Source organism: Pantherophis guttatus, chromosome 1, assembly GCF_059756535.1.
Source record: "Pantherophis guttatus breed Tessera chromosome 1, ASM5975653v1, whole genome shotgun sequence".
NCBI lineage: Eukaryota > Metazoa > Chordata > Lepidosauria > Squamata > Colubridae > Pantherophis > Pantherophis guttatus.
The window spans coordinates 142,475,934-142,501,218 of record NC_142063.1 but is presented as its reverse complement, the minus strand read 5'-3'; the positions used below and the strand labels follow the sequence as shown (position 1 = coordinate 142,501,218).

The 25,285-nt window shown below is 35.6% G+C and overlaps 2 protein-coding genes across 33 annotated transcripts in view; one reads left to right on the top strand and one right to left on the bottom strand.

Moving 5' to 3' along the window:
* The window catches only part of NEB (nebulin), a 217,056-nt gene extending 196,820 nt beyond the window's left edge, over positions 1 to 20,236 (top strand). For 6 of the 31 annotated variants that reach the window (XM_087881859.1, XM_087881855.1, XM_087881852.1 and 3 more), the window contains 19 exons: positions 575 to 667; positions 3,554 to 3,646; positions 4,076 to 4,168; positions 5,529 to 5,621; positions 8,208 to 8,300; positions 8,770 to 8,862; positions 9,287 to 9,379; positions 9,788 to 9,880; positions 10,306 to 10,398; positions 10,835 to 10,927; positions 11,333 to 11,425; positions 13,802 to 13,894; positions 14,203 to 14,295; positions 15,670 to 15,777; positions 16,175 to 16,364; positions 16,871 to 16,963; positions 17,485 to 17,634; positions 18,944 to 19,053; positions 19,543 to 20,236. In XM_087881859.1, coding sequence (XP_087737985.1) covers positions 575 to 667; positions 3,554 to 3,646; positions 4,076 to 4,168; positions 5,529 to 5,621; positions 8,208 to 8,300; positions 8,770 to 8,862; positions 9,287 to 9,379; positions 9,788 to 9,880; positions 10,306 to 10,398; positions 10,835 to 10,927; positions 11,333 to 11,425; positions 13,802 to 13,894; positions 14,203 to 14,295; positions 15,670 to 15,777; positions 16,175 to 16,364; positions 16,871 to 16,963; positions 17,485 to 17,634; positions 18,944 to 19,053; positions 19,543 to 19,716 — 2,034 coding nt within the window. In that variant the 3' untranslated portion in view covers positions 19,717 to 20,236. The remainder of the gene's footprint in view (positions 1 to 574; positions 668 to 3,553; positions 3,647 to 4,075; positions 4,169 to 5,528; positions 5,622 to 8,207; positions 8,301 to 8,769; positions 8,863 to 9,286; positions 9,380 to 9,787; positions 9,881 to 10,305; positions 10,399 to 10,834; positions 10,928 to 11,332; positions 11,426 to 13,801; positions 13,895 to 14,202; positions 14,296 to 15,669; positions 15,778 to 16,174; positions 16,365 to 16,870; positions 16,964 to 17,484; positions 17,635 to 18,943; positions 19,054 to 19,542) is intronic. The other 25 variants (XM_087881868.1, XM_087881863.1, XM_087881870.1 and 22 more) reach the window with 21 other exon arrangements.
* Positions 20,237 to 22,972: 2,736 nt separating this feature from the next.
* RIF1 (replication timing regulatory factor 1) overlaps positions 22,973 to 25,285 on the bottom strand; it is a 38,713-nt gene continuing 36,400 nt past the window's right edge. For both annotated transcript variants that reach the window (XM_087881849.1, XM_087881850.1), the window contains 2 exons: positions 24,859 to 24,958; positions 22,973 to 24,095 (listed from right to left, as the gene is read on the bottom strand). In XM_087881849.1, coding sequence (XP_087737975.1) covers positions 23,872 to 24,095; positions 24,859 to 24,958 — 324 coding nt within the window. In that variant the 3' untranslated portion in view covers positions 22,973 to 23,871. The remainder of the gene's footprint in view (positions 24,096 to 24,858; positions 24,959 to 25,285) is intronic.

The following is a 25,285-nucleotide window of genomic DNA, read 5'->3' as shown; positions in this document are numbered from 1 at the left end:
GTATATTCAGCAAAATCAATGAAGTTAAATTTGGAGAAACTGGATCCGATCCATAATTCTTACTTGCTCCGGTGACTCCATTGCATGTATAATGTTTCATGTTTGAAGGGACTAATTGGATTAATCATGGATCCAACCATGGTTGGACAACCATGAGTTCCCTACCTATGAGGTAGATCATTTTTACTATGGCACCCGTTCCCAATCTGGGGTTATGCAGTTTATAGAATTTTGCAACTAGCTTATTGGAAACAATCTGGGTTACATTCAGGCAAGAAAAAAGTTGTTTTACATGTTAAAAATAAAATAATTTCATAGTTATGGATAAGAATTTCTTCAACCCAGGAAAAGGACTTCTGTTTAATTAGCTATATTTACTTGAGTGTTGTCTCCTAACTTTCTTCTGATAAGAGATTTTTCAGTAGAGTACATATTAAGCCTTTAAGTTCCACAACTATAAAAACCTTCAGTGACAATTGTTTCTCTGTTCTTGTAAGTGAGATGAGATGGATATGTAAGTCTCCTGTACATGACATCATTTTTTTTGGTCTTTCTTCTGAATGCAACTTTGTAGATTAAGTACAAGGAGCACATTGGAAAAGGAACTCCCATTTCTGACCTTCCTGAAGTAAAACGGGTCAAGGAGACCCAGAAACACATCAGCTCGGTAGTGCCTAAAATTTTCTTTCTCTTTTGATAATGAGCTGGCCAAATATGACATGCTGCTGTTCACCCTGCTAAGCTGCTGTTTATTCCTCTTGTTAACATGTACTAACATCTTCTCCTGTATTTTTAATGGACGTTCTCTTCTCATTGTATCCCATCTTAAAGTTCCATTTGCTTTGCTAACTTTTGTATACAAACCTTGAAAGGAGAATTTAAATGCATTAATGCTGAGTTGATGAGGATGAGCCATAAGTTGGTTTCTCAGGTAGAAAAATACAAATGGGGATGAATGGGATGGAATTAAAAATATAATGACAAAAGTAATTGATGAAGTGCTTCCTATAAAGCTACTCTAGAACTTGCCATTTGCCTAAGACCAGTGGCTTTGACTGCCTATAAGCAGGGATGTTTAGTCAGTATGTTTGACAGGTTTTTGGATATACTCAGAGATAACTGGGCACAATCCTAATACAATTACATCAATGTTTATTCATATCTGTTTCCTTAGTTTGTGAAGTATGCAATTTAGCTTGCTTATTTATTTGTTGGGGTGATCTGATTCCAGGCTTCAAATTAGCTTTTGCAATGTACCTCTTGAAATCTGAGTTAGGGATTCAAGATTTGAGAGTTAGAAATTCTAAATAATTCACCACCCTTAATGGAACTTAATTTTCTAGCTTATTCTGTCAGGTAATCAAACCAAATTACATGGAGAAAAATCTATTTATATAGTCACAAGGAGTTGGAAACAACTTGACAGTACATATGCAACCAAATCTTAATTAGGTAGTCTAAATCAGTGGTCCCCAATCTTTGCGGCTTGGTAACCTGGCTGGGAGGAGGAGAGGGGACCGGGCTGCATGAGCAATGGCCCGGAGCACATGAGTGCATGCAGCTCGACTCACACAAGTGGCGGGGCAGCACACATGCCTGCCACTCACGTGACCCAGTTGTGAATAGGCCATGGCCCAGTAGGGGGTTGCAGCCCAGGGGCTGGTATAAGCCATTAGGGTGGTTATTAGAAGTGTAATAATAAGTACAATATTGTGCCACAGATTTGCCTGGAAAATAAGGCAATTATGGCTAGCCATGAATCTTCCTTCATTTGAGGGCTGTTTAGTTAGTAACAATGTAACATTGCTGAAGAAACCATAAAATTTCACCCATAGGTATTGTCTTCTCCTTTCTCGTTTTCTATACTGTCCGCTTTGCAGTGGAGGGATCAGAAAAGTCAAGATACATGGCGTTTTTTAAATTATTATTATTATTATTATTATTACAGTTGGTCGTAAAGTCAGCCTGTTATTTAGGCTGAATTTGGCATTTTTCTCACCTATCAGGTCCTTACCAAGGATCAATTTAAATTTATTGTATCACTCAACTGTAATGGATTCCAGTTGTATGATCACAGCCAGCATCTTGAATTTTTTGCCCGCCCACCCCTTCCCCATCCGTTGGACTAAGCTTTTCACCAATGAATTAGTTTTAAAATATGTTTTTGCAAAATCTGGTTCCGCCAGACCTGTGCATTACATATTTCATGTTCTAACTTCAGGTTTACGTTATTTGTTTTGGGATTTTTTTTCAACTGACTGAATACTTTAATCTAATTATAATTTTCCTATGTGAGGAAGTAAGCATCTTTTTAAAGGAGTGAAATGCAGGACTTTTAATTTTTTTTAAAAAAAACGGAAGGACTTTTCTCTCTCCTTTTTTGTTTTCATTTTTTTAAGAAAGTAAAAACGTGTGAGACCAGTTTGATATTATGTTTAAATCTTGAACGTACGTAGTTCTTTTTTTAAAACTTGGCCTGATATTATGTTAAAGGATGTTTTTAAAGTTGAAACAGAGTTCTTATTAATTCAGGTGATTCAAATCTGATTCAAAAGGAACTTTCCAGATATGGGTTTCTCAAATAAAAAAAAATTAAAGGGAATTTTATAGTTCCAAGCCTTCTCTCCAGCAGGAGACCCATGAAAGAGTTTTAAACAAAATGTTCAATGGAATACAGATCGTTCTCATTTAGCAACTACAACTGGGACCGTGTGTTAAGTAAAGCTGTCACTAAGTGAAACATGATTTTACTATTTTATTTCAGCTTTCCTTGATTTTACAGACCTGCAAAGGTTGTAAATATGAGGACTGGTCACAAGGTTATATTTTCATCACAGTCGTAACTATGACCAGCCACTAAACGAGACAATTACTAACCAAGAACCTTTTTTTCCATTTAGTCATGTTCAGATTTTGGAGACTGCTTGGACTAATCCTTGCAGTTTTCTTGGCAAGGTTTTGGATGTGGTTTGCCATTACCTCCTTTCTAAGACTGAGACAAAGTGATTGGTCCAAAGTCCTGCTGGCTTAGTGCCTAACGCATGACTAGAATTCCCAGTCTCCCAGTTTCTGTCAGGCGCAAGTTTCTAGGAACAGGAGTTTAGTTCAAAGCACTTCAATGTTATTAACTAAACACAAGAATCTGATCTAATGGTGAAGGCAAATTGGCACTAAATAAGAGTCAATGGAATTCACAGGTGGTTGGACTAAGGTCTCATGTGGGAGCGCAGCGATTCCAAACCAATGATGCTTGTGATTCCGCCTTTGGGCTCCACCTGGTCATCTACTACAGTTTCTAAATGGATGTCTTAACCACTACACCAAACTGGACTACCTGTATTAAAAACTACAGTATTTCCATTTATATCATTCTTTTCTGAACATGTAATGTTTTCAAAAGAGAGTGGAAACATTTCTCACAGTGCAACTGGGCATGTGGGTGTGTCTACATTTATATATGAAATAAGTGTGTTAATCAACATTTGCATTGCGCCCTGATGTTTTCTTAGCAGTTATCCAATTTCTCACGTTGGTGGGTGTTTGTATTCTGCAGGTAATGTACAAAGAGAATGCAGGGCAAGGAACTGCAATATCAAGTACTCCAGAAATAGAGAGAGTCAGACGCAATCAAGATCACATTAGCTCGGTATTTCTCAATAAAATCAAATCTATTTTAACAACTCATAATTTTTCTTTTTAAAAAAATAATCTCTAACTATCCTACTCTATTTTCTACGATTTTTGTGACTCATCTCCCTTCCTAACTTTTAACTAATGAAAAACTTTATGCATCATAAAATAAGTTTTTAAAAAAATAAAACAAAATATAATAAACAATTTGCTCCCATAAAATTAACATAGTGTTTCCCTTCCATATGCTTTCCTTAACCTGCGATGTCATTCACATATTTAATGAATAATATTCTATTTCTTTTAGCCTTTTCTCTTTGTGGCACTAGTCCAACCGTAGGATTTAACCATGCACTGTTACTACCTACTACCAGTTGAAATTCAGTTCTGGTTATTGCACTTCTTTGTTGGGGTTTTTTGTGGATACTTTATTGTACCCTCACAGGTGTCTTACAAAGAACAGGTGGGCACAGGAATGGCAACTCCTGTTACACCAGAAATGGAACGGGTCAGACGTAATCAGGAGAACATTAGCTCGGTATAGCTCAAAATATTTATTGATACATAATTTTAACTGCCATGATCTTGTGCTAACTTTCCTTTTAATTTTAAACCCTCCATGAGATCTTGACAATCTCTTCCTCTTCATTTTAATCCCATCATGAGACGTGGACAATTAAAGCACTAATTAGTTTTGTTTTGCAGTGATTTTTTTAACTTCTTCTTTTCACCATACTTCTTTCCTAGCTTCCTTCCCCTCCTCAAATAAAACAATATGATTTGCCTTACATAAATATATTCAACCCTTATAACAGGAAATCCCTCTAATAGCTTTTGGCATCCACGTGTTGGTGCAATGCAAAGTTAGAATAACACGTTGATCCTAACTAATGAGTCTCAACAACTATTGTAAAATGTTCTTTTTATTGCTAATCTTTATTTTTGTTAATGAAGCTTTGAGGTAATTTGTTATTCTGGACATGAAAACAAGAGCACAATTATAGTCTTCCAAGTTCCAAACTCCGGTACAAAAGTCCATATGTACATGCACATATTTAAATGCAAACATGTGCCAATGACCCCTTACTGCGATTAAATTGGGATAATTATTCCACTGGATTCCAGTATTTTTTTTTATCTATCCTGTCACTTCCAAATCCTTTCTCACTCCTTCAATCCTGTCTCACTCCAGAGAAGGAATAGCATAGCTATCACTTTTGTAGTAACTCCATCTCCATGTAGTACTCCATGGAGTAGTTGTTTATAGCTTTCATTTATTTGACCGGAGAACATGAGGCTGAAGAATCAAGACCAAGCTACAGATTCTAAGAAGGCTACCTTTTTGTCCCTTATTCATAAAAACATGTGAATCCTTGAACTTGGCAAGCAAGAGAATTCAATTCCAAATATATTTAAGCTGTCAAGGATTTAGGAAAATAAAAGTGTCTGTGTGTTTGGCGATGGGGGTTATATTGTCTATGAGTAGTCATACGACCACAGATCACAACTCACCTCCAAAAAGAGGTCCTCATATTCCAAGGCTACATCAGAGAAGACATAGTCTGATCAACCCAAAATGAGTTCTGGTTGGGTGTTCTCTTCTCTTTCTGTCCTTCATAAGGGAGAATGAAAAGAAACTACAGAGGGTTTAAAGTATTCCTAAGATTATAGCCACATCAAATTATTTGAATGCAATTAAGTTAAAATCTTGGGTGGGCTTTCATATCCAATTTAGCAGTAGGAATCCTTTTTTAGATTTAAGATAGGATTTATTTTTTAAGAGGATTTTCAAATTTCTGTAGTCTTCAAGAAGAAAACTTATTCCATAAAGAAAATTGCACCGGATTGCTTTTCTGTGCTGATTTTTTTTTTTTACGTATATATTTCTTCTTACACAGGTATTATACAAAGAGAATTTAGGGTCTGGAACTCCAACAACTATTACTCCAGAGTTGGAGAGAGTCAGACGCAATCAAGAAATCTATAGCTCGGTATTTTTGTACTTAAAAATGCCCTTTAACTTTATTAAAATGGAATTAATTATTACAAACCTTGATATTACTCATTCTGAGTAACATAAAATACTCATTAAAAAACCCCTTTGTTTTAGTAATTGAATCATTCAATTACTGACCTTTTTTTATTTGATTTTTATTTCTTTAATGATGGTATATGTATTCCCAACTCATATTGATAGTTCCTGTGAAAAGTGTGAGAAGTAGATCAAAATAACAACAAAATTTTGGATCCATAAATTTAGGCTACAATCCAGCCAAAATGAAATAAAATTAATTTGGTGGGTTTTTATTGAAAAAGCAAATTTTAAACTTAAGTCTACCGAATCTTCTTATAATAAATGGGGCTTACAATGGAACTTTGGATCCAATGTAAAGTTTATTTCATTGGATGAAATTGCATTACTTAATTAATGCTGAAGGAGCTTCTTGGATGAGAAATTAAATGCTTTTAAGAGGGAAAAAATCAAGAAAGTCCAGTTGCCTTTTGGAAAAAGAACCTTTGTGTAGGCAGTTTACATTTATGATTTTGTGAGAGTGTCAGCCAGGTTTTAAGGAATAGTCTTAAAGAATCATGGGCCAAATTATGCTATATCTTTTCAAAAATGTAGTTCAACTCAAAGATGTTCAGTAAAAGTTCAGCTTTGTACTTCAAATAACACAAAGTTCCCTTTTCACCTCATTTAAATTGTCATTTGAATCTTGATTAGCTGCTATATATAATTCACTGATCAAAATAATATTGAATCTATCAATATAGTTAATTTTCCAATGAATTTATTTTGTTCACTATTTTGTATTCTAATAGTCTGGAATACTGTTAACTTTTTTGCTGTCCCTGGAATAATGTTAACCATCTGGAATACAATCCTGACTATGCTTTTCTTTTTTAACTCCTGTGATTCTTTTTAAAAACCATTTATTTAGCATAACTTAAATTGTAAAAAGAATATGGTCTAAATCTCCAATTGGATGGATGAGGGTGTACAGTGATTTTTCAGATGGAGTTTAGAAATGAAAAAAAAATGCAAACAATAGGGGCATGCTCAGAATAAAATATTGGAATCATTTTTTATAATAATTCGTAGCTGAATCTCTCTTCCATCACTTTAAGATCGCTGTATGTCCTATTTCTGCCAAACCAGTAACCTTATGATATCTTTTGCAGTGGTTTCTTTGCTCAGTTCTGTTGGAGACTACTGTATTATTTTAGCATAGCAAAAAGAAACCTTGATTTAACCAACATGGTATATAGTTCGATGTTTCCAAAATATTGAATGGGTAATCTTTACACCACAGTTCTACAGTTGCAGCATTGTTTACTTTCTAAAACAAAGCCCTTCCCCAGCCAAATTATTTTTAAAACTATTTATTTATTCATTTATTAAATTTATATGCACAGTCTGAAAAGCGACTCTAATATAAAAGATCTCATGGAAAAAACTCTTGAGTAATATTACTGATATCTTATGATAATTTGGGCATTTCGGAGGATTATCAGGCCATTTTACAAGACTGCATTCTGATGTTCAAAATCTTAAGAGTTTCCAACATCTTGGACCAATCTTTTCTGTCTTAGAGCAAGTTCATCCAGGGAGGGGTGACGGTGGTGGTTGTGGTGGACATATCAAAACAGTCAAGATAATGGCTGCAGCATCATGACTGAAGCCTCACCTCTTTACACTTTATATATGGGTGGAACCATATACAAAAAGGGCGGGGCTTGGATCATGCCATCACGGTTGCCATCTTGTGTGTTTTGACCTTTCTGAACACATCACAGTGCAGAGCCTCCAAAAAATATAGGATCATGAGTGAGTGACTCCCAACCACAAACTATGCTATAATGTGCCATGTATAGTTAAAAATAAAAATTACTGCATAGAAAAAAACCTAAAGGGACAATAAAATTTTGAAGTACCTGTATGAATCCCACACATAAAATCCATTTAAATATGTTAATATTTAATATTCATTCATTCATAATCTTTAATGGGTTTGTTAGTTGCATGGCCGGGATCCACCCAGTAGGTACCTTAAAATACTTATTGAGCTTAATCAAAACATAAGAGCCGTGCTGGCGCAGTAGTTAGAATGCAGTATTGCAAGCTAATTCTGCCGACTGTCAGCAGTTCAATCCTGACAGGCTCAAGGTTGACTCAGCCTTCCATCCTTCCAAGGTTGGTTAAATGAGGACCAGATTGTTGGGGGCAATATGCTGACTCTGTAAACCACTTAGAGGGGGCTGCAAAGCACTATGAAGCAGTACATAAATCTAAGCGCTATTGCTATTGCTAAAAAGCCAAATCTTACATCTTCTCATAATCTTGGATGACTTAAACATTCCTAGTGTATTTAACATTGTGATTTGCTGGCAGGGTAGACAAAAGCAAGAAACCACGGAAAGAATATTGTGGAAATAGGACTTGGAAAAGTTCTCATAACTTTGAAAGCCTCAGACTCATTCCCAGGAGATTGAAGACCAACACTCTTGGCATATTTGAAGTGACCTCTGTTTTTCATTCTTATTTTTCTTTTGTCCCACCTTCTTTTACCATGCAGGTCCTATACAAAGAAAATCTAGGGACAGGCACCCCGACTCCTGTCACTCCTGAGATGGAGAGAGTCAAACACAACCAAGAAATCATTAGCTCGGTACTTCTAAGAAACTGGCATTTTAATTCTCTCTTCTTCTTTTTTTTTTTTAAAAAGATAGTTTTTTCCCAATCCCAGTTCCATCTTGTTAATGTTTTCATTGTGCTTTCTATGAAACTTTGCTCTTTGTTGTTCAACTTAGGATAGCATCATTTTGAAGACTTTTAAACCTTTCCTGCTATTCAATACCTTGCCTTCAAATTATTGCCAAAATATAATACTCTATTTTCCTATCACTGGTATGTTCGATCTTCTTTGAATATTATACAAAGATCCAAAATGCACCTTCAAAGGATGACACTATATGTAAAGAATACTAGTTCCTGCTTTTTGAAAAGAAAACTTATTATGATGCCATCATCCAGCCAGATGTTTCCACTTCTCGATCAACTTCTTTGTAAAGCATCAGTAACAAAATCCTTCCATTTTAATTATTGCTGGCTTACTTGGCTGCTCTTCTATCCCACAGGTGTTGTACAAAGAGAATGTAGGGAAAGCAACCCCAACTTCTGTCACTCCAGAGATGGAGAGAGTCAAACGCAATCAAGAACACATTAGCTCGGTATTGGAAAGAAGAAGAAAAAAAGAATTCTTTGAATTCTTTGAAATGAGTTGATGTGTTAATGATTTCCCTTTCTAACTATCAGTAGTGCTGATTCATCTCCCAGAAAACACCTCCTTTCCTTGGAATTCTTTCTTCAACTTAGGTGTACTACTAAGAGTTGACTCATAATTTTTAATATTCAACACATTTAGAATCCTCTCCACCCACCTACCCCTTTCTGCCTTTCTTATCCAACTACATAATTTTCTTCCATGGTTGTTGATTTAAAAAATCTCTGCTCCAACTAACAGAGGAAAATCAACAGCCAGCTATCTTCCCTGGAAGTTGGTGTGATCCAAGTATTAACACCAAAAGCTATTAACATCTTTTGATGAACGTTACTGTTTTGTAATTACCAGATTACCTTTTTTATATCCTGTAGGTGTTGTACAAAGAGGACATAGGGAAAGGAACTTCTGTACCCATCACTCCCGAGATGGAAAGAGTTAAATGCAATCAAGAATACATTAGCTCGGTATTCAAAAGAAGAAAAAAAATGACCTGAATTCTTTAAAAAAGTTGATGTGTTGCTTTCTAACTATCAGTACTGCCAATGTACCCTTTAAAACAATCCCCCACCCTTGGAATCTTTTCTTCAAGCTACGTTTACTATTCCTACTAAGACTTGACTCACTACTTTCCAAAACATAGATAATTTCACATTTTAAAAGCTTTTCCGTCTTTCTTATGCTACCAGATTATTTTTTCTTGTGGGTGTTGATTACAGGTCTCTGTTCCATTCCAGATGACAATGAAATCAACAGCCAGCTAGCTTCATTGGAAGCTGGCGTGATCCAAGTATTAACACCATAAACGATTAATATTTTTCATGAACATTGCTGTTTTGTAATTATTGGATACCTTTCTTTTTTGTATTCTATAGGTTGCATACAAAGAAGATGTAGGGAAAGGAACCCCTACACCTGTCACTCCAGAGATGGAGAGAGTTAAACGCAATCAAGAACACATTAGCTCGGTATTCAGAAAAAGAAAACATTAACTGGATTTCTTTGAAATACTGTAGATTGATGTGTTAATAATCTTACTTTCTAACTATCAATAATGCCTTTTCGCCTATTACAAGCCTCCTATCTTTGAAATTCCTTCTCCCGATCAGGTCTACTTATGCTACTAAGATTTGCTCACTTCTTCTTCTTCTTTTTTTTTAACAAACACGGAATTTCCTCCCCTTTTGTTTTTGCGTTTTCATCTTTCTTATCAGTTTTTTTTCTCCTCTTATGGGTGTTGATTCAAGTTCTCTGCTTCAGATGACTCTGAAATCAACAGCCAGCTGGCTTCACTGGAAGCTGGTGCAATAGAAATATTAACCACGCTGGCTATTAATATGTTTTCTGATCCTTGCTGTTTCATAATTGCTGGATACTCTTTTGTATCCTTCAGGTCTTATACAAAGAGGGACTGGGAAAAGGTACCCCTATACCTGTCACTCCTGAGATAGAGAGAATCAGACGCAATCAAGAACACATTAGCTCGGTATTCAAAAGAAGAGAAATTATACCTAATATTTTGAAAATAAGTTGTTGTGTGAATGATCTGTGCTTTCTAACTGTTGGAGTCTCAATTTTACCCTTAAAACAAGGTTCTGACCTTTGGAATTCCTTCTTCAACCTAAGTCATCTACTACTCTACTACTGTTACTGCTACTAAGAATTAATTAATTACGTTTATTTTTCAGCAAACCCGGTGTTTTTACCTTCCTTTCAGCTTTTCTATCTTTCTTATCCTACTAGAACATTTTCTTGTGTGGGTGTTGATTAACGGTCTCTGTTCCAGATGACCCTGAAATCAATAGCTAGCAAGCTTCCCTGGAAGTTGGTGTGATCCAAATATTAACACCATAAGTTATTAACATCTTTTGATGAACGTTGCTGTTTTGTAATTACTAGATTACCTTTTTTATATCCTGTAGGTGATGTACAAAGAGGACATAGGGAAAGGAACTCCTACCCCTGTCACTCCAGAGATGGAGAGAGTCAAACGCAATCAAGAACATATTAGCTCGGTATTTAAAAGAAAGAGGCAAAGGAATGAATGGTTTAAAATAATATTAAATGTGTTAGAGCTTTGTGTTTTCTAACTAAACTATAGCTCCCATTTTTGCCTCTTGGCCTAAACCATTTACCTTTTGAACTCTTTCTGCAACTTAACTTTAACATATTCCCAAAAAGATCTGAGCTACTACTTTCTTCAGCAGAGTGCTTGATTGACGTGTGCTGTCTATCAGCTTCCTTATCCTACTAGATTGTTTTCTATTTGGTTGTTGACTGAAGGTCTCTGTTCTGACACAATTCAACAGTTTCTATACTGAAAGCTGATGTGCTCCTGGCATTAACATTGTAAACTCTTGAAAGATAATTTTGGTTGTTGCTATTCTATGGTTACTGGACACCCGTTTTTTACCTTGTAGGTTTTGTACAAAGAGGGTTTGGGGAAAGGTACTCCGATACCTATCACTCCTGACATGGAGAGAGCGAAGCGCAATCAAGAGTTCATTAGCTCGGTACTTTAAAAACAAAAATATTTTTGATATAATAAAATATAACATGCTAACAAAACTTCAGAAATGTTGCCTTTTGTATCTAAAAATATCCTTGAAGTAAAATACTGATGTATTGATCACTTACCTTCTACTCATAAGATACCTCTGATATTAATATTAATATTCAACCATCAGATTTTGAAGAATTTTCATAATCTAGCAACCATGGCAATAGGACTCTATCCAGATATTACTACATGCTATGATTTCTGGTCCAAATAAATTGTTCTTGAGAAGAGGTTTATGCAAATAACTGTTTTGTAAGAGGCAGAATAATTCACGAACAATGGCCTAACCTTAAAATATAAGCTATCCCTTTTAGGGATAATGAAAGGCCAAGTCATAAAAACACATGGTAAACATTTCTATATGCACCTCAGCTGCTGGTTATATAAACTTGCACAGCAGAGAAAACACAGCATAATCAGAATTTTGTTCTGGAACTGATGTAATGAATGAGATCTTGTTGATAACAACATTTAGGAAAAAATAATTCTGAAATAACTTAGACTATCAGTTCATTGTTCTGTATAAATTATAATTGTGATGGGTCTGAATGTGATGGGTTATAAGTCTGAATTCCAGGATGGATGGGCTGCTTTCTTGAGGGCAAAGAGGCAGCACAGCTGGAAAGTTTGCTCAGCAGGAAGAGAGTTAAATGTCTCCTCCCTAGTGTAGTTATGCAAATACTTGCTTTAGTCTAGCAGATTTCTGTCTATAGGGGAAGACAGAAGGTTTCTGTATATATAGAAGAACAGAGGAAACCATTCAGAAGTAACTCCACATGTTATTCTTGGTTCTTGGGGCCTGGCAGTAATGATGGATTTCAGTGTATTCTTCTTTAGCGGGCTTATTGTTCATGCTCTTGAATTTTTTTAGCATGGTGTAGTGAGGTTTGCAGAGAAATTATATCATACCCAATCTAAAAATAAATAGAACCTTAATGTACCAATAGAAGAGAATCTATGTAGATCAAGATTATACCGTGGAGTCCAGTGGTGGGTTGCTCCCAGTTCGTCCCGGTTCGGGCGAATCGGTAGTGGCGGCGGCAGGCTCTGCCCACCCGCCTGGATGTCATCATGGACACTGTGCATGCACAGAAGGTTCTGCGCATGCGCAGAAGCACTATACATGAGCAGGCGCTCACAGTTCCGAACCGGTAGCAAAAGTAAGTGAAATCCACTATTGGTGGAGTCCTTGGTGGTTTCTGAGCTTGGCTGTTTGCTTGCTGATGTTTCATTACCCAACTAGGTAACATCATCAGTGCTAGGGGTGTGGTGTTTGTTCTCTGTTTATATACTGCAGTTTGCTCTGCCAGTGTTGGTGGGGGTATGGTTTTTTGCTTGGTAATACACTGGCAGGGCAAGCTACGGTATATAAACAGAGAGCAAACTAGCACTGATGATGTTAGCTAGTTGAATAATGAGACATCTGCAAGCAAGACATCCAAGCTCACAGAGCACCAAGGACTCCATAGAACCTTAATATCGGTAGGAGTATGACGTGATCAGAAGTATGTATAGGAATTAGAATGAAAAGATCTATGTGAGTTGGTATGGAGAACTATACACTGTGCCTTTAGTCCATTTCCTATGAGAAAAACATCTCAAGATAACTTCCTGTTGCATGGTTTTCATTGAGCAAGCAATTGATAGGCAACAGAAGTTATTTGATTATTATTTCGTTAGTAAGATAACTAATATTGGACCATTATTTTAACCATACAGACTTCATTGAAAAGAACCATTGCACAATGTAATGGATCTTGCTAACTGGATAGAATCCTTATCTTTAAAATAATATTTTCTGTATTAATCATCTCACCTTAATTTTTCCTTCTAAATGCTGCTACTTGAATGTTGCCTTTATTAATTTACACCAAAATATACTACAATTTCTCTTTGTGATTTCTCATAGAATATTTTTTCATATATTGCAGAGATCTCTTTAACAAATAAGTGAGGTTTGATTCAAGCACCTCTTTGTCTTGCGTTCATATTTCAGTTTTATTAAATGTCTTTGGTTTCATAAGAACCTAAAACCATGTAACTGTGATCAATGAAGTATATGTTTTCCTAACTTGTGTGAAATAGAGAAAAAAAATAACCATATCTCAAATGACATTTCATTTTTATCAAGTTTACCTTGGACATCATGAACTTTTTATCATTATTTTTATATTTTTATTTGTATTCTTTTCAGAAAAAGCCTTCAAGCACTTTTTTTTTTGCAAAAGAAATAACAGCTAGATATTTTATTTGAATTATATTTTTGTGATATTTTTTTGGTGACTTTTTTGGTGATTGTGTGATTTTTGGATACTTTTACAATCTTCAGGTTCTCTACAAAGAAAATTTGGGGCAGGCAACCCCAACACCAGTTACTCCTGAGATGGAAAGAGCCAAACGCAATCAAGAAAACATTAGCTTGGTATTGGAAAAAAAAAAAGAAATAACTTAAAATAACAAATTTGATCAATCTTGTCCTGCATCTAATATAGCTCAATCCTATTCATTTTATATTTTTTAAACACAACACTCCTTTTATTGTCATTTTTGTTCTTCTTCTTGTTTTTATTTCACCCTGTAACTTTTTAACCATTTTGTTTCCTGGGTTATGTGTCTACCCATGTACTGTAGTGATTGCACTCTTACTTCATAGTAATCCATCTTAACAAAATTGCTCACAAACAAGCATCTAATCTTTGATTTTTCAACACTTTATTGTATGCTGTGTAGGTTTTGTACAAAGAGAGCCTGGGAAAAGGAACCCCAACTTCGATCACTCCAGAGATGGAGAGGGCCAAACGCAATCAAGAAAACATTAGCTCGGTATTTTCAAGAACAACCAATTTATATTTTATATACTTTATATATACTTACTGTTTACATATATATATATATATTCTATAATGTTCAAAATATTTCCAGAATCCAGACTGATAACTGCATTAGTGTTATAGCTTTATGTTGGCATTTAGAAACTAATATATTATCTTAGCATATGATCTGGTTTTTAATGGTGTCATATTTCTACTTAAGCATGGCTTAAGGACTTTAAATTGCCACTGTCTTCAATAAACAGCTAGACTTAAAAAAAAAAAAGATAGCCTTTATATTATTCATGTTACATGGATCAAAATGATCTTTGCATTTTAGACTTTAAAAAAAAAACCCAAGCCTGCATTAATCTAAATATAAGTTTTAAGATTTCCTCAGAGTGCCTTGAAGCAGTTCTTTACAAATATTTTTAACTATTTTATGTCCAATAATATAAGACCTAAAAAGAAGGAAGGAAGGAAGGAAGGAAGGAAGGAAGGAAGGAAGGAAGGAAGGAAGGAAGGAAGGAAGGAAGGAAGTCAACACAATTGTAGACGTCAAGGTACACATGTCTTTTGTGTAAACACACAAAGGCATTTGAGCCCCATTGAGATGATGGTGGAGCTACTTCGAGCACCAACATTGGCTTTCTGTGACTTTAATCATTCTCAGAAGTCCAATCCTGGACTTCATGATCTGCTCTCCCCTTTTGAGCCTTATGAGTACTAATCACAGAGTTGGTTTCTATCTGCTATAGGGTCTCCCTTCCTTACATTTTTTCCCAGTCTAGGAGCAAGTGAGACCACCCTTGCCTTAAGTGTATCACTTGTGCTTCAGGTTTGCATGCAAAGAGTTTGAACCAAGTGCTTTAGGGGGCTGCCAAATTATGATAGAAGCACCATTGCCTTTGGAGCAACCAAAATCTAAAGCTAGCACTTTTTCTTGGAATGGCATACGGTTGATTTGAGTGCCTGGGATTAAGACGGGCTGTTTTATTGCACCATGTTGGAAATAGGCCACGTTTATAAGCAGAAGGTCTTAGAACCTTCTATTAGCCATGCAGAAAAACCACAACGAAGAATCAGAGACAATGCAAAACAGTTCTGTGTTCTGTTGCTGTTGTTTTGAAAGCTATCTCCTTAGAACCCTTCAGGTTGAGTAGGTTAAGAGATTGTATAGATTTTTTTTTTTAAAAAAAACAATATTACATGCCCAATAACTTTTTAAGATCAAGAGTTAGTAAAGAATAAATGTTTCTGATATGCCTCTAAGCTTGTTTTCATATTTGGCATTTCTTGATTCCTTACAACTTCTAAATGAAGCATCTTTTAAAAATCTGTTCACTAATGGCTAGTAACATTAATTCAAACTCTCTAATGTTGTCAGATCCTCTATTCAGATAGCTTCCGGAAGCAAGTACAAGGTAAAGCACCTTTTGTCTTCGATACCCCTGAAATGAGGCGTGTTCGGGAGACACAGCGGCACATTTCCACAGTGAGTACTGCTATCTATGAAAGCCAAGAAACAGCCCAAGCAAACTATCAACAGTAACATATTTTAAGAAAGAACAATTCAAATGTAACATCCAAAGCAGAAACTAAAATCGGCTTGTGGAGTTTGGACAACTTACTGTATAAATTTTTCATAATTTCAGTGGGTAAGCAGATATTAAGCACTTACTTAATATAACTTTCCCCAACCTGATGCCTTTCAAGCAAAAAATACTATGGATGCCTTATTTAATCAGCAAAATCAATTATTGGGGAAATAATTCCTAGTTATTAGAAGCTGAAAATTATGAATGTTGTACTCCACTACTAATTCTTACCAGGTAAGCTGTCTCAAATATGACTATCTGGAATGAATTTGTATTTTTTTTAAAAAATTCCAGGTGAAATACCATGAAGACTTTGAAAAGACCAAAGGTAGTTTCACACCTGTTGTCACAGATCCCATAACAGAACGTGTCAAGAAGAATATGCAAGACTTCAGTGACATTAACTATAGGGGCATTCAGAGAAGAGTCGTAGAAATGGAGCAGAAACGAATAGGTCAGGATCAAGAACTGAATAACCTAACAGGTATATCTTATCTTATATTGTATGGATTTTCGTAAATGAAGCATACAAAACTATAATGCATTGTGTCAAGATACGAGGCAGAGAATTAATTTTACTAAATACGTTTTTTTAAAAAAAGTTGATTTATCTTGAGAGTTTACCTGTACTAAGCTATGTCTAAACCAAATCTGCTTGTAAAATCCATTCTTCATAGCATGCAGACTTTATTCTGCACAACAGCGAGTTTATATTGAGGTCTATTGAGTTAATGGTCTATTCCAGATTCAATTGTTTGGAAAGTATCTTAGATCATCTAACCATAATTGTTTGTTATGTTTACAGAGGATAACAACAGCTTTGTTGTTTCTCAGTCAAACCACATTTCAAGCATAACTACTAAACTAGTTTTCTAAATGTGGCTTGTAAAAACGACAAGCATTCATTTACTTACATCTTGACTGTTTGATTGCAAAGTCAAACTGCAATAACACAAAACAACATCCCACTCTCATCCTACGTTTCTGCAGGCCTTCGTGTTTGGCGAACCAATCCTGGATCGGTCTTTGACTATGACCCAGCAGAAGATAACATTCAGTCAAGAAGCTTGCACTTGCTGGCAGGTATGTTGTGCTATTTGTGAAATTGTGAGCATCGTATCAATAGAAAAGAATATTTGAGCTTCATTATGGATGAAACACAAAGTGGCAGCTTATTGTTTTAGCTCTCTTCTCTGTGGGGGCACCCGCCCTGTGGAATGAGCTGCCTCCTGGAATACGATTGATCCCGGACCTCCGGACCTTCTGTAAAGCCCTGAAGACGTTTTTATTTCATCAAGCCGGCCTAGCCTAAATGGTTTTTAATTGGGATTTTAAATTTTATGGATTTGGGGTTTTAAATTGGGTAGCCAGTGATTTAATTCTTTTAATTATCTTAACTTTTGCATTTGTATGTTTTTTAATTTTGGCTGTTCACTGCCCTGAGTCCCTTCTGGGAGAAGGGCGGTATACAAATTAAATTAATAAAATAAATAAAATAAATAAAATGCAGCTTTATGTTAGGAATTTAACATATCTTACTTTCCTGCTAAGTAAGAAACCACAGTGTTCCCCCTCACTATTATTTCTTCACCTCTGGCTCCCAGTTCAAGCCAAGCGACGTAGCCGAGAGCATTCACGTTCCGCCAGTGCTGTCAGTCTCAGTGGCGGGGATGAAAAATCTGAGCATTCAGAGGCCGCCGATCAGCATTTGTCATATTACAGCAATGGAGGCTTCTTTCCTACAACTGCAACAGGTAAAAACATAAATAATTTCCCATCAAATATATATGAGGGAGCCACTAACTACTGGAGGTAGCTGACGGAGTAAAAAATCCTATTCTACCCAACTCTTAGTTTTGATTTCAATACAGTTTTAAAACCTTAACCTGTGAAGTGTGGTGAAGTGTAGTGAAGGTTGGATTAGAAGACCTCCAAGGTCCCTTCCAGCTCTATTCTGACCGATTAATATTTTAATATTTTAATTATTCTTCTACTTATTTTATAACTTGTAAACTGCCCAGAGTCACCTTATATGGGAAATTGGTGGCATAATTTGTGTGTATCTGAAAAATTTAACAAATAAAAACTAATAGAAACTAAAATAGAACGAAAAAGAAGAAAGGGAGAAAAAAAAGCTAAAAGTGTAGAAAGGAAAAAAAGAAGAAATATAGAAAGAAGAAAATAGTATAAAGAAAAATATAAAGAAGTGGCTTCCAATCTTTTTCACTATGGTCATATTTTAACTTCTCTGTCAAAGTTACCTCACGACTCTCTTCTTTTTATAACCTATCCTATCTAATCATCAAAAACATAAATCATAAATTCTTTTTTTCCCTTTTGGCTTCCATTTGCTTACTCTCCTCATGAGCCATCTATTTAGAATTTAATCAGCTTCCCTGCACTTTGAGAGAAAGGCCAGAAGAGCATTGTTAGTGCCAAAACTCAGATTTATTTTATGTGTTAAAAAAATGATAGAAAAGATGGAACTGGAAGGAAAACTACATTTTTTTGCCAGTCTTGAAAAATTATCATCAAGTGGAATGTCATACAAAACTTGTAATTCATTGTTCAAAACAATTGAGCATGGATAAAGCAGAATGGGAAGACTAAGAATAATGCAATATGTTGGCTGCTGTAGTATCAACACTAGCTACTATAACAGCCACACATTATTTTTATACCTACATAAGGGTTGGTTATAGGATGATAACACTTTCTTGGGAATGCAACATATAAATGCCACAATTTATTTAATGTACAATACCAGAGTGATTCTTTTCAATCAGAAAAAAGTACTAAAAAGTAGCAACACCTTTGTATGCCAAAAAGAAAAAAAAATGTTAGTACCATCTCTGTGGGCAATATTCTTTTACAATTTTTTTTACAAAGAGATGTTCTAACAATACATACATCAGTGCTATATTAATGTATAGCTTCAACCACTAACAAAATTTGAAAAACATACCCAGTATTCAAGCACTATTTAAACATGTATTTTGAAAACACACTGGAGTGTTTTGTTTTGCTTCTTCTGATATATTTCAACTTCATTTCCTTCATTAGTGGAATACAAACATGCCAAAACTGTAGAGCTGCCACAACAAAGATCATCTTCTGTTGCGACTCAACAGACTACAATATCTTCCATCCCCTCTCATCCATCCACTGCAGGGGTAAGTAAAACTATCCAACAAAAGTATCTATAAAAATGGTGTTTTCTGCAGGCAGAGGGTATTTCTGAATTGAGCCTATGTACAGGTGAGTCCACCACAAGCCAATGACCTCATCAGAATGGTTGAACCTGATTCATGACATCAAGGTTTGCTCCTTACATGCTTACATATAAGGTCATGGTGGCAAATTGTAATGGGAAGGAAACTTGGATTATGTTATACTTTAACATTAACTCATCATTGCCTGCCGTGTGGAAGGGTTGCCATTTCTTGGGAGTAAAATAGAACCTTCATATGTCTGAATGAATGGTCATCTTTGGAATGAATATTTATTCACTTGAGGGACTGAGGTATATTATTAATGTGTTTGGGAGGGAGGTCTTTATATTCAAAGCTTCACAGAAGTGTTGAATTGATTGTTCCCTGTACTCTTGTGTTTATGCTAGTAACATGTAGATATTATTTTTCTCCCTAATATGATCACAATAGAAGACTTATCGTGCTATGTATGACTACACAGCATCGGATGCTGATGAAGTCTCTTTCAAAGATGGTGATGCAATTGTCAACGTCCAAGCCATCGACGAAGGATGGATGTATGGAACTGTGCAAAGAACAGGCAAAACAGGCATGCTTCCAGCCAACTACGTAGAAGGAGTTTAAACGGAGACTCACATTGACATGGACAATAAGAAGGCCCTTTATGCCACATCAGTTCAGTACAATTCATAAGAAGTCGCCAAAAATGCCTTATTTTCTCTCTCTTGATACATGTGAAGAATTGTCTGGCATCTAAAACTTTCAGGAAACATTATCCATCCTAGTTTGACTAGGTGTTTAAAAGAGAGTTTTGGGTACTTGAAATTCAGTACGTCATCCCTCTTTTAATTCAGCTGAATTTGTACGATTCAGTTTATTTTCACGAATCATTGAATTGTATTGGTTTATGTGGTTTTTCCAAGAGATGCAGTGATCACACACGATAGTCTAAACACAGCCGGATGTATCCATGTCTGTTTCTAGTATACACCACCTTAAACTAGTTAAAAGTGGAAAGCCTCTCTTCTGCTCTACTTAGAGAATGCTGATGTGATGCATGCATTGTTAATCTGCGTGTTCTTGGGTCGCAGTGCTGTTAATTTCCTCTCAAATTAGTGACTAATAAATGTCATGTTTCCGCAAATCTATTATGTGCTGTATTTCATTTTATGTACTTATTTGCTTCTCAGAGTCCTTGCTGTTGTGACTACAACAGTACAATAAAATTATCCAAAGTAGTGATAAAACATCGATAATATTAATACTAAAAAAAATTCAAAATGCAAATTAATTCTAAAAGTATTTGATGCTAACATGTAGCCCATGAACTTGAGTGTGTTCACCCATCGATCTCCAGAAGCTTGCCAAAGCATCCCCATCTTTACCATCTTCTGAAAATCGGGAGCAAATCTAATATCCAAGGGTTATCCCATAGCACATGAGACATTACAGAAATTTCAACACTTCCTCCTGACCTCAGCCTCCCTTACTTCATAAAACTAGGGAACCAACAATATTAACCACATGTACATATGAAGCAGGAAATTTCTGGCTGGAGGTTGTCCAATAAATACCGTTGTCCAAATCATATATGGCTTCATAAGGCTTTAAATTGCAGCCAGAAGCTGTGAGTAACCAATGCAGGGCCTGCATCTGGAGGCCACTCATTTGCACCTATTGTAACTTTCAAGAGGATATTAATACATGTATGATCCATGCACATGAGATACTTTGCTCTTCTGAACTCTTCCATTCTAGATATAGCCATAGCTAGCGCATCCTCTAAAGCTGGGTAAAAGCCCTACTGACCAAGCCTTCCACCTGCCCATCTAGCAGTAGCTATGGGTCCAGGAAGACCTGCATGTGATAGACTTGCCCATTAGCAGTGGTTCCCTGTGAAGAGAGAATGCTGGAGAGAGATGCTTAGTAGGCAAGTTGCATCTTGCTTGGGTTAAACCTGTTTCACTCCACTCACACCCCAACAGCCTTCAGATAACAGGATAAGACTTTGTATCATGGAGGACATATTGCAATTGGGTATCACCAGTATAATAATAACACTGCACCTTGAAACAGTGGCTGCAATTCTTCTAGGAGACTGGAAGAATGTTTCCCCATTTACATAATTTTATTAAAAGCTGTAAGATTTAGGAGCTGCATCTCCCTTCATCAGATGCAAAACTAAATTGATGCTGGATTAAAACTGGGTTGTGGGCAGTGTGATGAAGACAGGTTGGTTACCCAGATGCAGGCAACACAGGAGACAGAAATAACTTTTCCATTTATCATTGTAATGTTAAAAATCCATTGTTTAACTTTTTAACATATGTTGAATTCAGCAATCTCTTGGTTAATTAATGGTTGTTTTGAAATCTGCAACAGGGAATCCTGGGAAGTTGAACTCTGATGCAGACTTCCAAGAGATCATTTTGAAAAAAATGACTTTAATTGCATAATTGAACAAGAGATTGCTGAACCCACATATATTAAGATTTCAGGCCTCAACAAAGATAGAAACAGACTATAAATTGGAATCTGGCAATGTTCATACTTTTCACACTGACATTTTAAACAATGGGGGCTTCCTTCCTTAATCTACAATCTACTTCATTGGAAATTCTTGGGTTGCTTTTTCAGAATCAAAGTCCAATTCACTATAGTAAGATTTTCCTGCTTTCCTGAGAACAGTAATTTTAGCTTTCTCCCCAGATCTTGGCCTCATTCCTTCAAGGTAAATGGTTCAGCAATTTTCCCAGTCTCCCTGGTAGACCACCTCTTCTATCATCTGAATACCACCAGCTGCTGCTGTTATATTCAGTTCTTTTCAACCAACACACCTTATTTTTGTTCTGCGATTACTTCTCATTGTCAAGCTTCTGATCCTTGATTAGCATTGAGGGTAATACAGTATACTTCACAATGACTGTATTTCATTTGTAGCAGTTTCTCCTCACCATGATTGATGGGCACAATCCTCATGTATCAATTTCTCTTAGCTTTATCTTCCTTAAGAAGGAAAATATACTTGCGGTAACAAAATAACTGAATAGAGAGGGATTAAAAGGGGCAAGCAAAAAGCAACAATTATTTCAGGTCAGTAAATTAAATGGATACTAAATTTTCCCTTATATTTTTAAGGGCTTGTTGGGTCTAATTTATAACCATCATATGACGGTTGCCATAAATATTTATGAACGATGAGCATAGATAGAGATGTTACAAATGGTAGAAAACAAGGTGAGATTCTATGATAATAGGAAAATTAAAATTTAAATAAACAAGAGTGCTGGATTGACACAATCTTTGATATCCAATCCAATTTATCCTGTAATGTCAAACAAGTGGCAAGCAATAACAACTAAAGGTTAAAAACTCAAGGATCCTCATCAAAAATCAAGAGGATTAGATGATTGTTCTGAGTCATTTCCAACAGCTTTGGGAATAGATGAAGGACGACATTAATAGGTTTGCAGAACTGGTTTATAAATTCCTATATAGCCTGTTCTCTCCTCAATATTGAAAGCATATTCCTAGCTTAATGATAGTCTTTGATTCTCTTGAGGTTTTCTTGTACCCTATTATTCATTACTGATTTATGCTGAAAAACCAAAATTGGAATTAAATTACCATATAATCATAGAAGGCAATTGCCAGATTAATTTGGTTTTAAAAACCCTTTCTATTAACCTTTACAAAGGCCCAGACGGTCCAGACCTATTGATTCACCCTTATCCCTTTTTCCTGCAATAGACAAATCAGCACTTTTGCCATGTCAGTTATTAATAAAGAGTTTAAATGCTGTTTTAAAAATACATTCTCTTGACTAAAACTAATTTTAATCTTAACACAACACAGTTCTTTCCCAAAATAATTACAACCATTTTATTCAACCATTTATATACTTTATTTATATATATTTATTTCCTAAAACATAAATTGATCCCATTGTTAGGTCAACTTTAAAAAGCACAAATTTGCTCTATACAAAGTTTCTCCCATTCAAGCATGTTAGACTCTGCCTTTCATACAGATATAATTTAGAGCATTTGCATTTAGTACATCTATACATAATATACAAAATTATTCTTATGTCCAGTTTATATAGGACTCATGAATGGGGCAAATAAAACTTTTGTGGTATATAAAAATTCGAAGAGCACGTGGTCAGATCCTGAGAATTACTTATTGGAATTATGTACTGACACACTTTTTTCTTTTGCATACTACATTCATGAAAAAATAGACTATGTCCTATGAAAAAGTTTGAGATATTTTTAGTATGCTAATGAAGCACCATACTTCGTAATATGGTAATGAAGCTATAAAACTAGTACCTTCCAAACAACTATCAGTAGGAAGATTTGTATCACTTTTGGTAAATTAATTAACACTTCAAACTTTAGTCAGAACAATAAAACCAGGGCTTTAAATATTGACAATGCATCAAAGCCCTTTCATTTAAAATACTTAACATTTTAAAAATATACTGCTCCAAATTGTGGCATGTTTCACAGTCATTACTGCACATCTTACATTTTGGAAGTTGTGCATAGCAGCAATGAAAAAAAAAGAAAACCTTGAAATGCAAGTCCACAGAATTTAGAAGTTTAAGATTTATATTCCAATGCTGTATTTGCTTCAAGTTACAGGAATCCCTTTTACTTAAAATATATAATAAAACTAAATATTAATATCAAATTTAAATCTTGGATTTTAAAAAATCAAATGTATTCTTCAAAGAAGTTAATCAGAGTAGCTGGGGTTTTTTTGTTTTTGTTTTTAAACAGTGGTTTCGCAAGATCTTGAAAGTGTCCAACGGGACTTCAGAGTCTTCATGATGCAGTCTGTCATACTATGAAGCTTCTCTTGCATTTCAAAAAGTTCATTCCCTGAATAGTTTCGAAGTCTTTCAGAAGAAATTTGGTCAGCAAGTAGATTAACCTGAGCCCAAAGGTCTATTGCTGATGACTCACCTGTACTGGAGACCTCAGGTTCACATACGTCTAAAATGAAAGAAAAGAAAAGTGGGTTGTAAAGACATTCTAGGTGAGACCAAATTGAAGCCCATTCAAACATAGATAGTCTGTAACTCTTGCTTTTGTAAGTAACTGTGTAACTATAGACAATCCACCCATTAACTGGAGAGATTTAGCCAGCAGGATAAAGAGATGAAAATTTAATCTGAAATACTAGCATTTGGGAGTGATTAGCCTTTCTTTTTATGGTCTATCTCACAAACCACCACAAGCACTGGTTAGCGCTCTTGGAATGTGTATATATATATATATATATATACACACACACATTTAACAATCAGGCCCCACAGCCCAATGACAAAGTTTTATTAATAATATTTTCAGATGAAATGTTACTGTACTTGGAAATAGTCAAAGGTCACGTATCAAGTGAATGTAAGTGTTTAGAAGAAAATGACAACCAATTTGGCATACCTTAAGTGTGCATATGCTACTTTTCTGACCGTTTTTGACCTTAATTCTGCTATATGCCACTCAAAACTGTGTCAGAATACAGCAGCACAGGAATACCAACAGTAAATGCAGGAATACATACTTAAGCATATATAAGAATCATATAACCAGATTAATTATCCAGAAGAAACAGAATAAGAGAACAATAACAAGGATACTGCCATAAGGTACATGGGCACTCAGTTTCATCTGGGATTTGAATTGCTGACAAGCATGCTTTCTTATGCTTTATATTAAACACAGCAAAACAGGTTGCATAGGTTTAAGCGATACTTACCTGCATTTTCATTTGCAGAGAAAAATGTATCACCCATGGCATTGCTTGATTTCTCTGTATCATCAAGGCCAGCGTTTTCCTCCATTCCACGAGATTTTACCTGCACGTATTAAAAGGGGGTGGGGTGGGGGGAGAAGAATATTGTTTAATCTGCAGATGAAAAAGATAAAACTGTAAATGTGGTTCTTTGAGTGGGACACTGTAAAATTATACAAGCATTTCTTGCACCTGCAGGTTCTGCTCAGAACTGTCCAATGTTTAAGAGCAGTGCTTGAAACCTGATTTCTGTCATACCATACATTCTCCTAAGCACAACATCCACAAATATCCTTAGTTCCTGAAATCAAAGTGGCAGTTCCCCAAGTTGACAGGTATGCAGTGGTTAAAGTGCAGTATTGCAGGCAAACTCAATCCTGACGGGACTTAA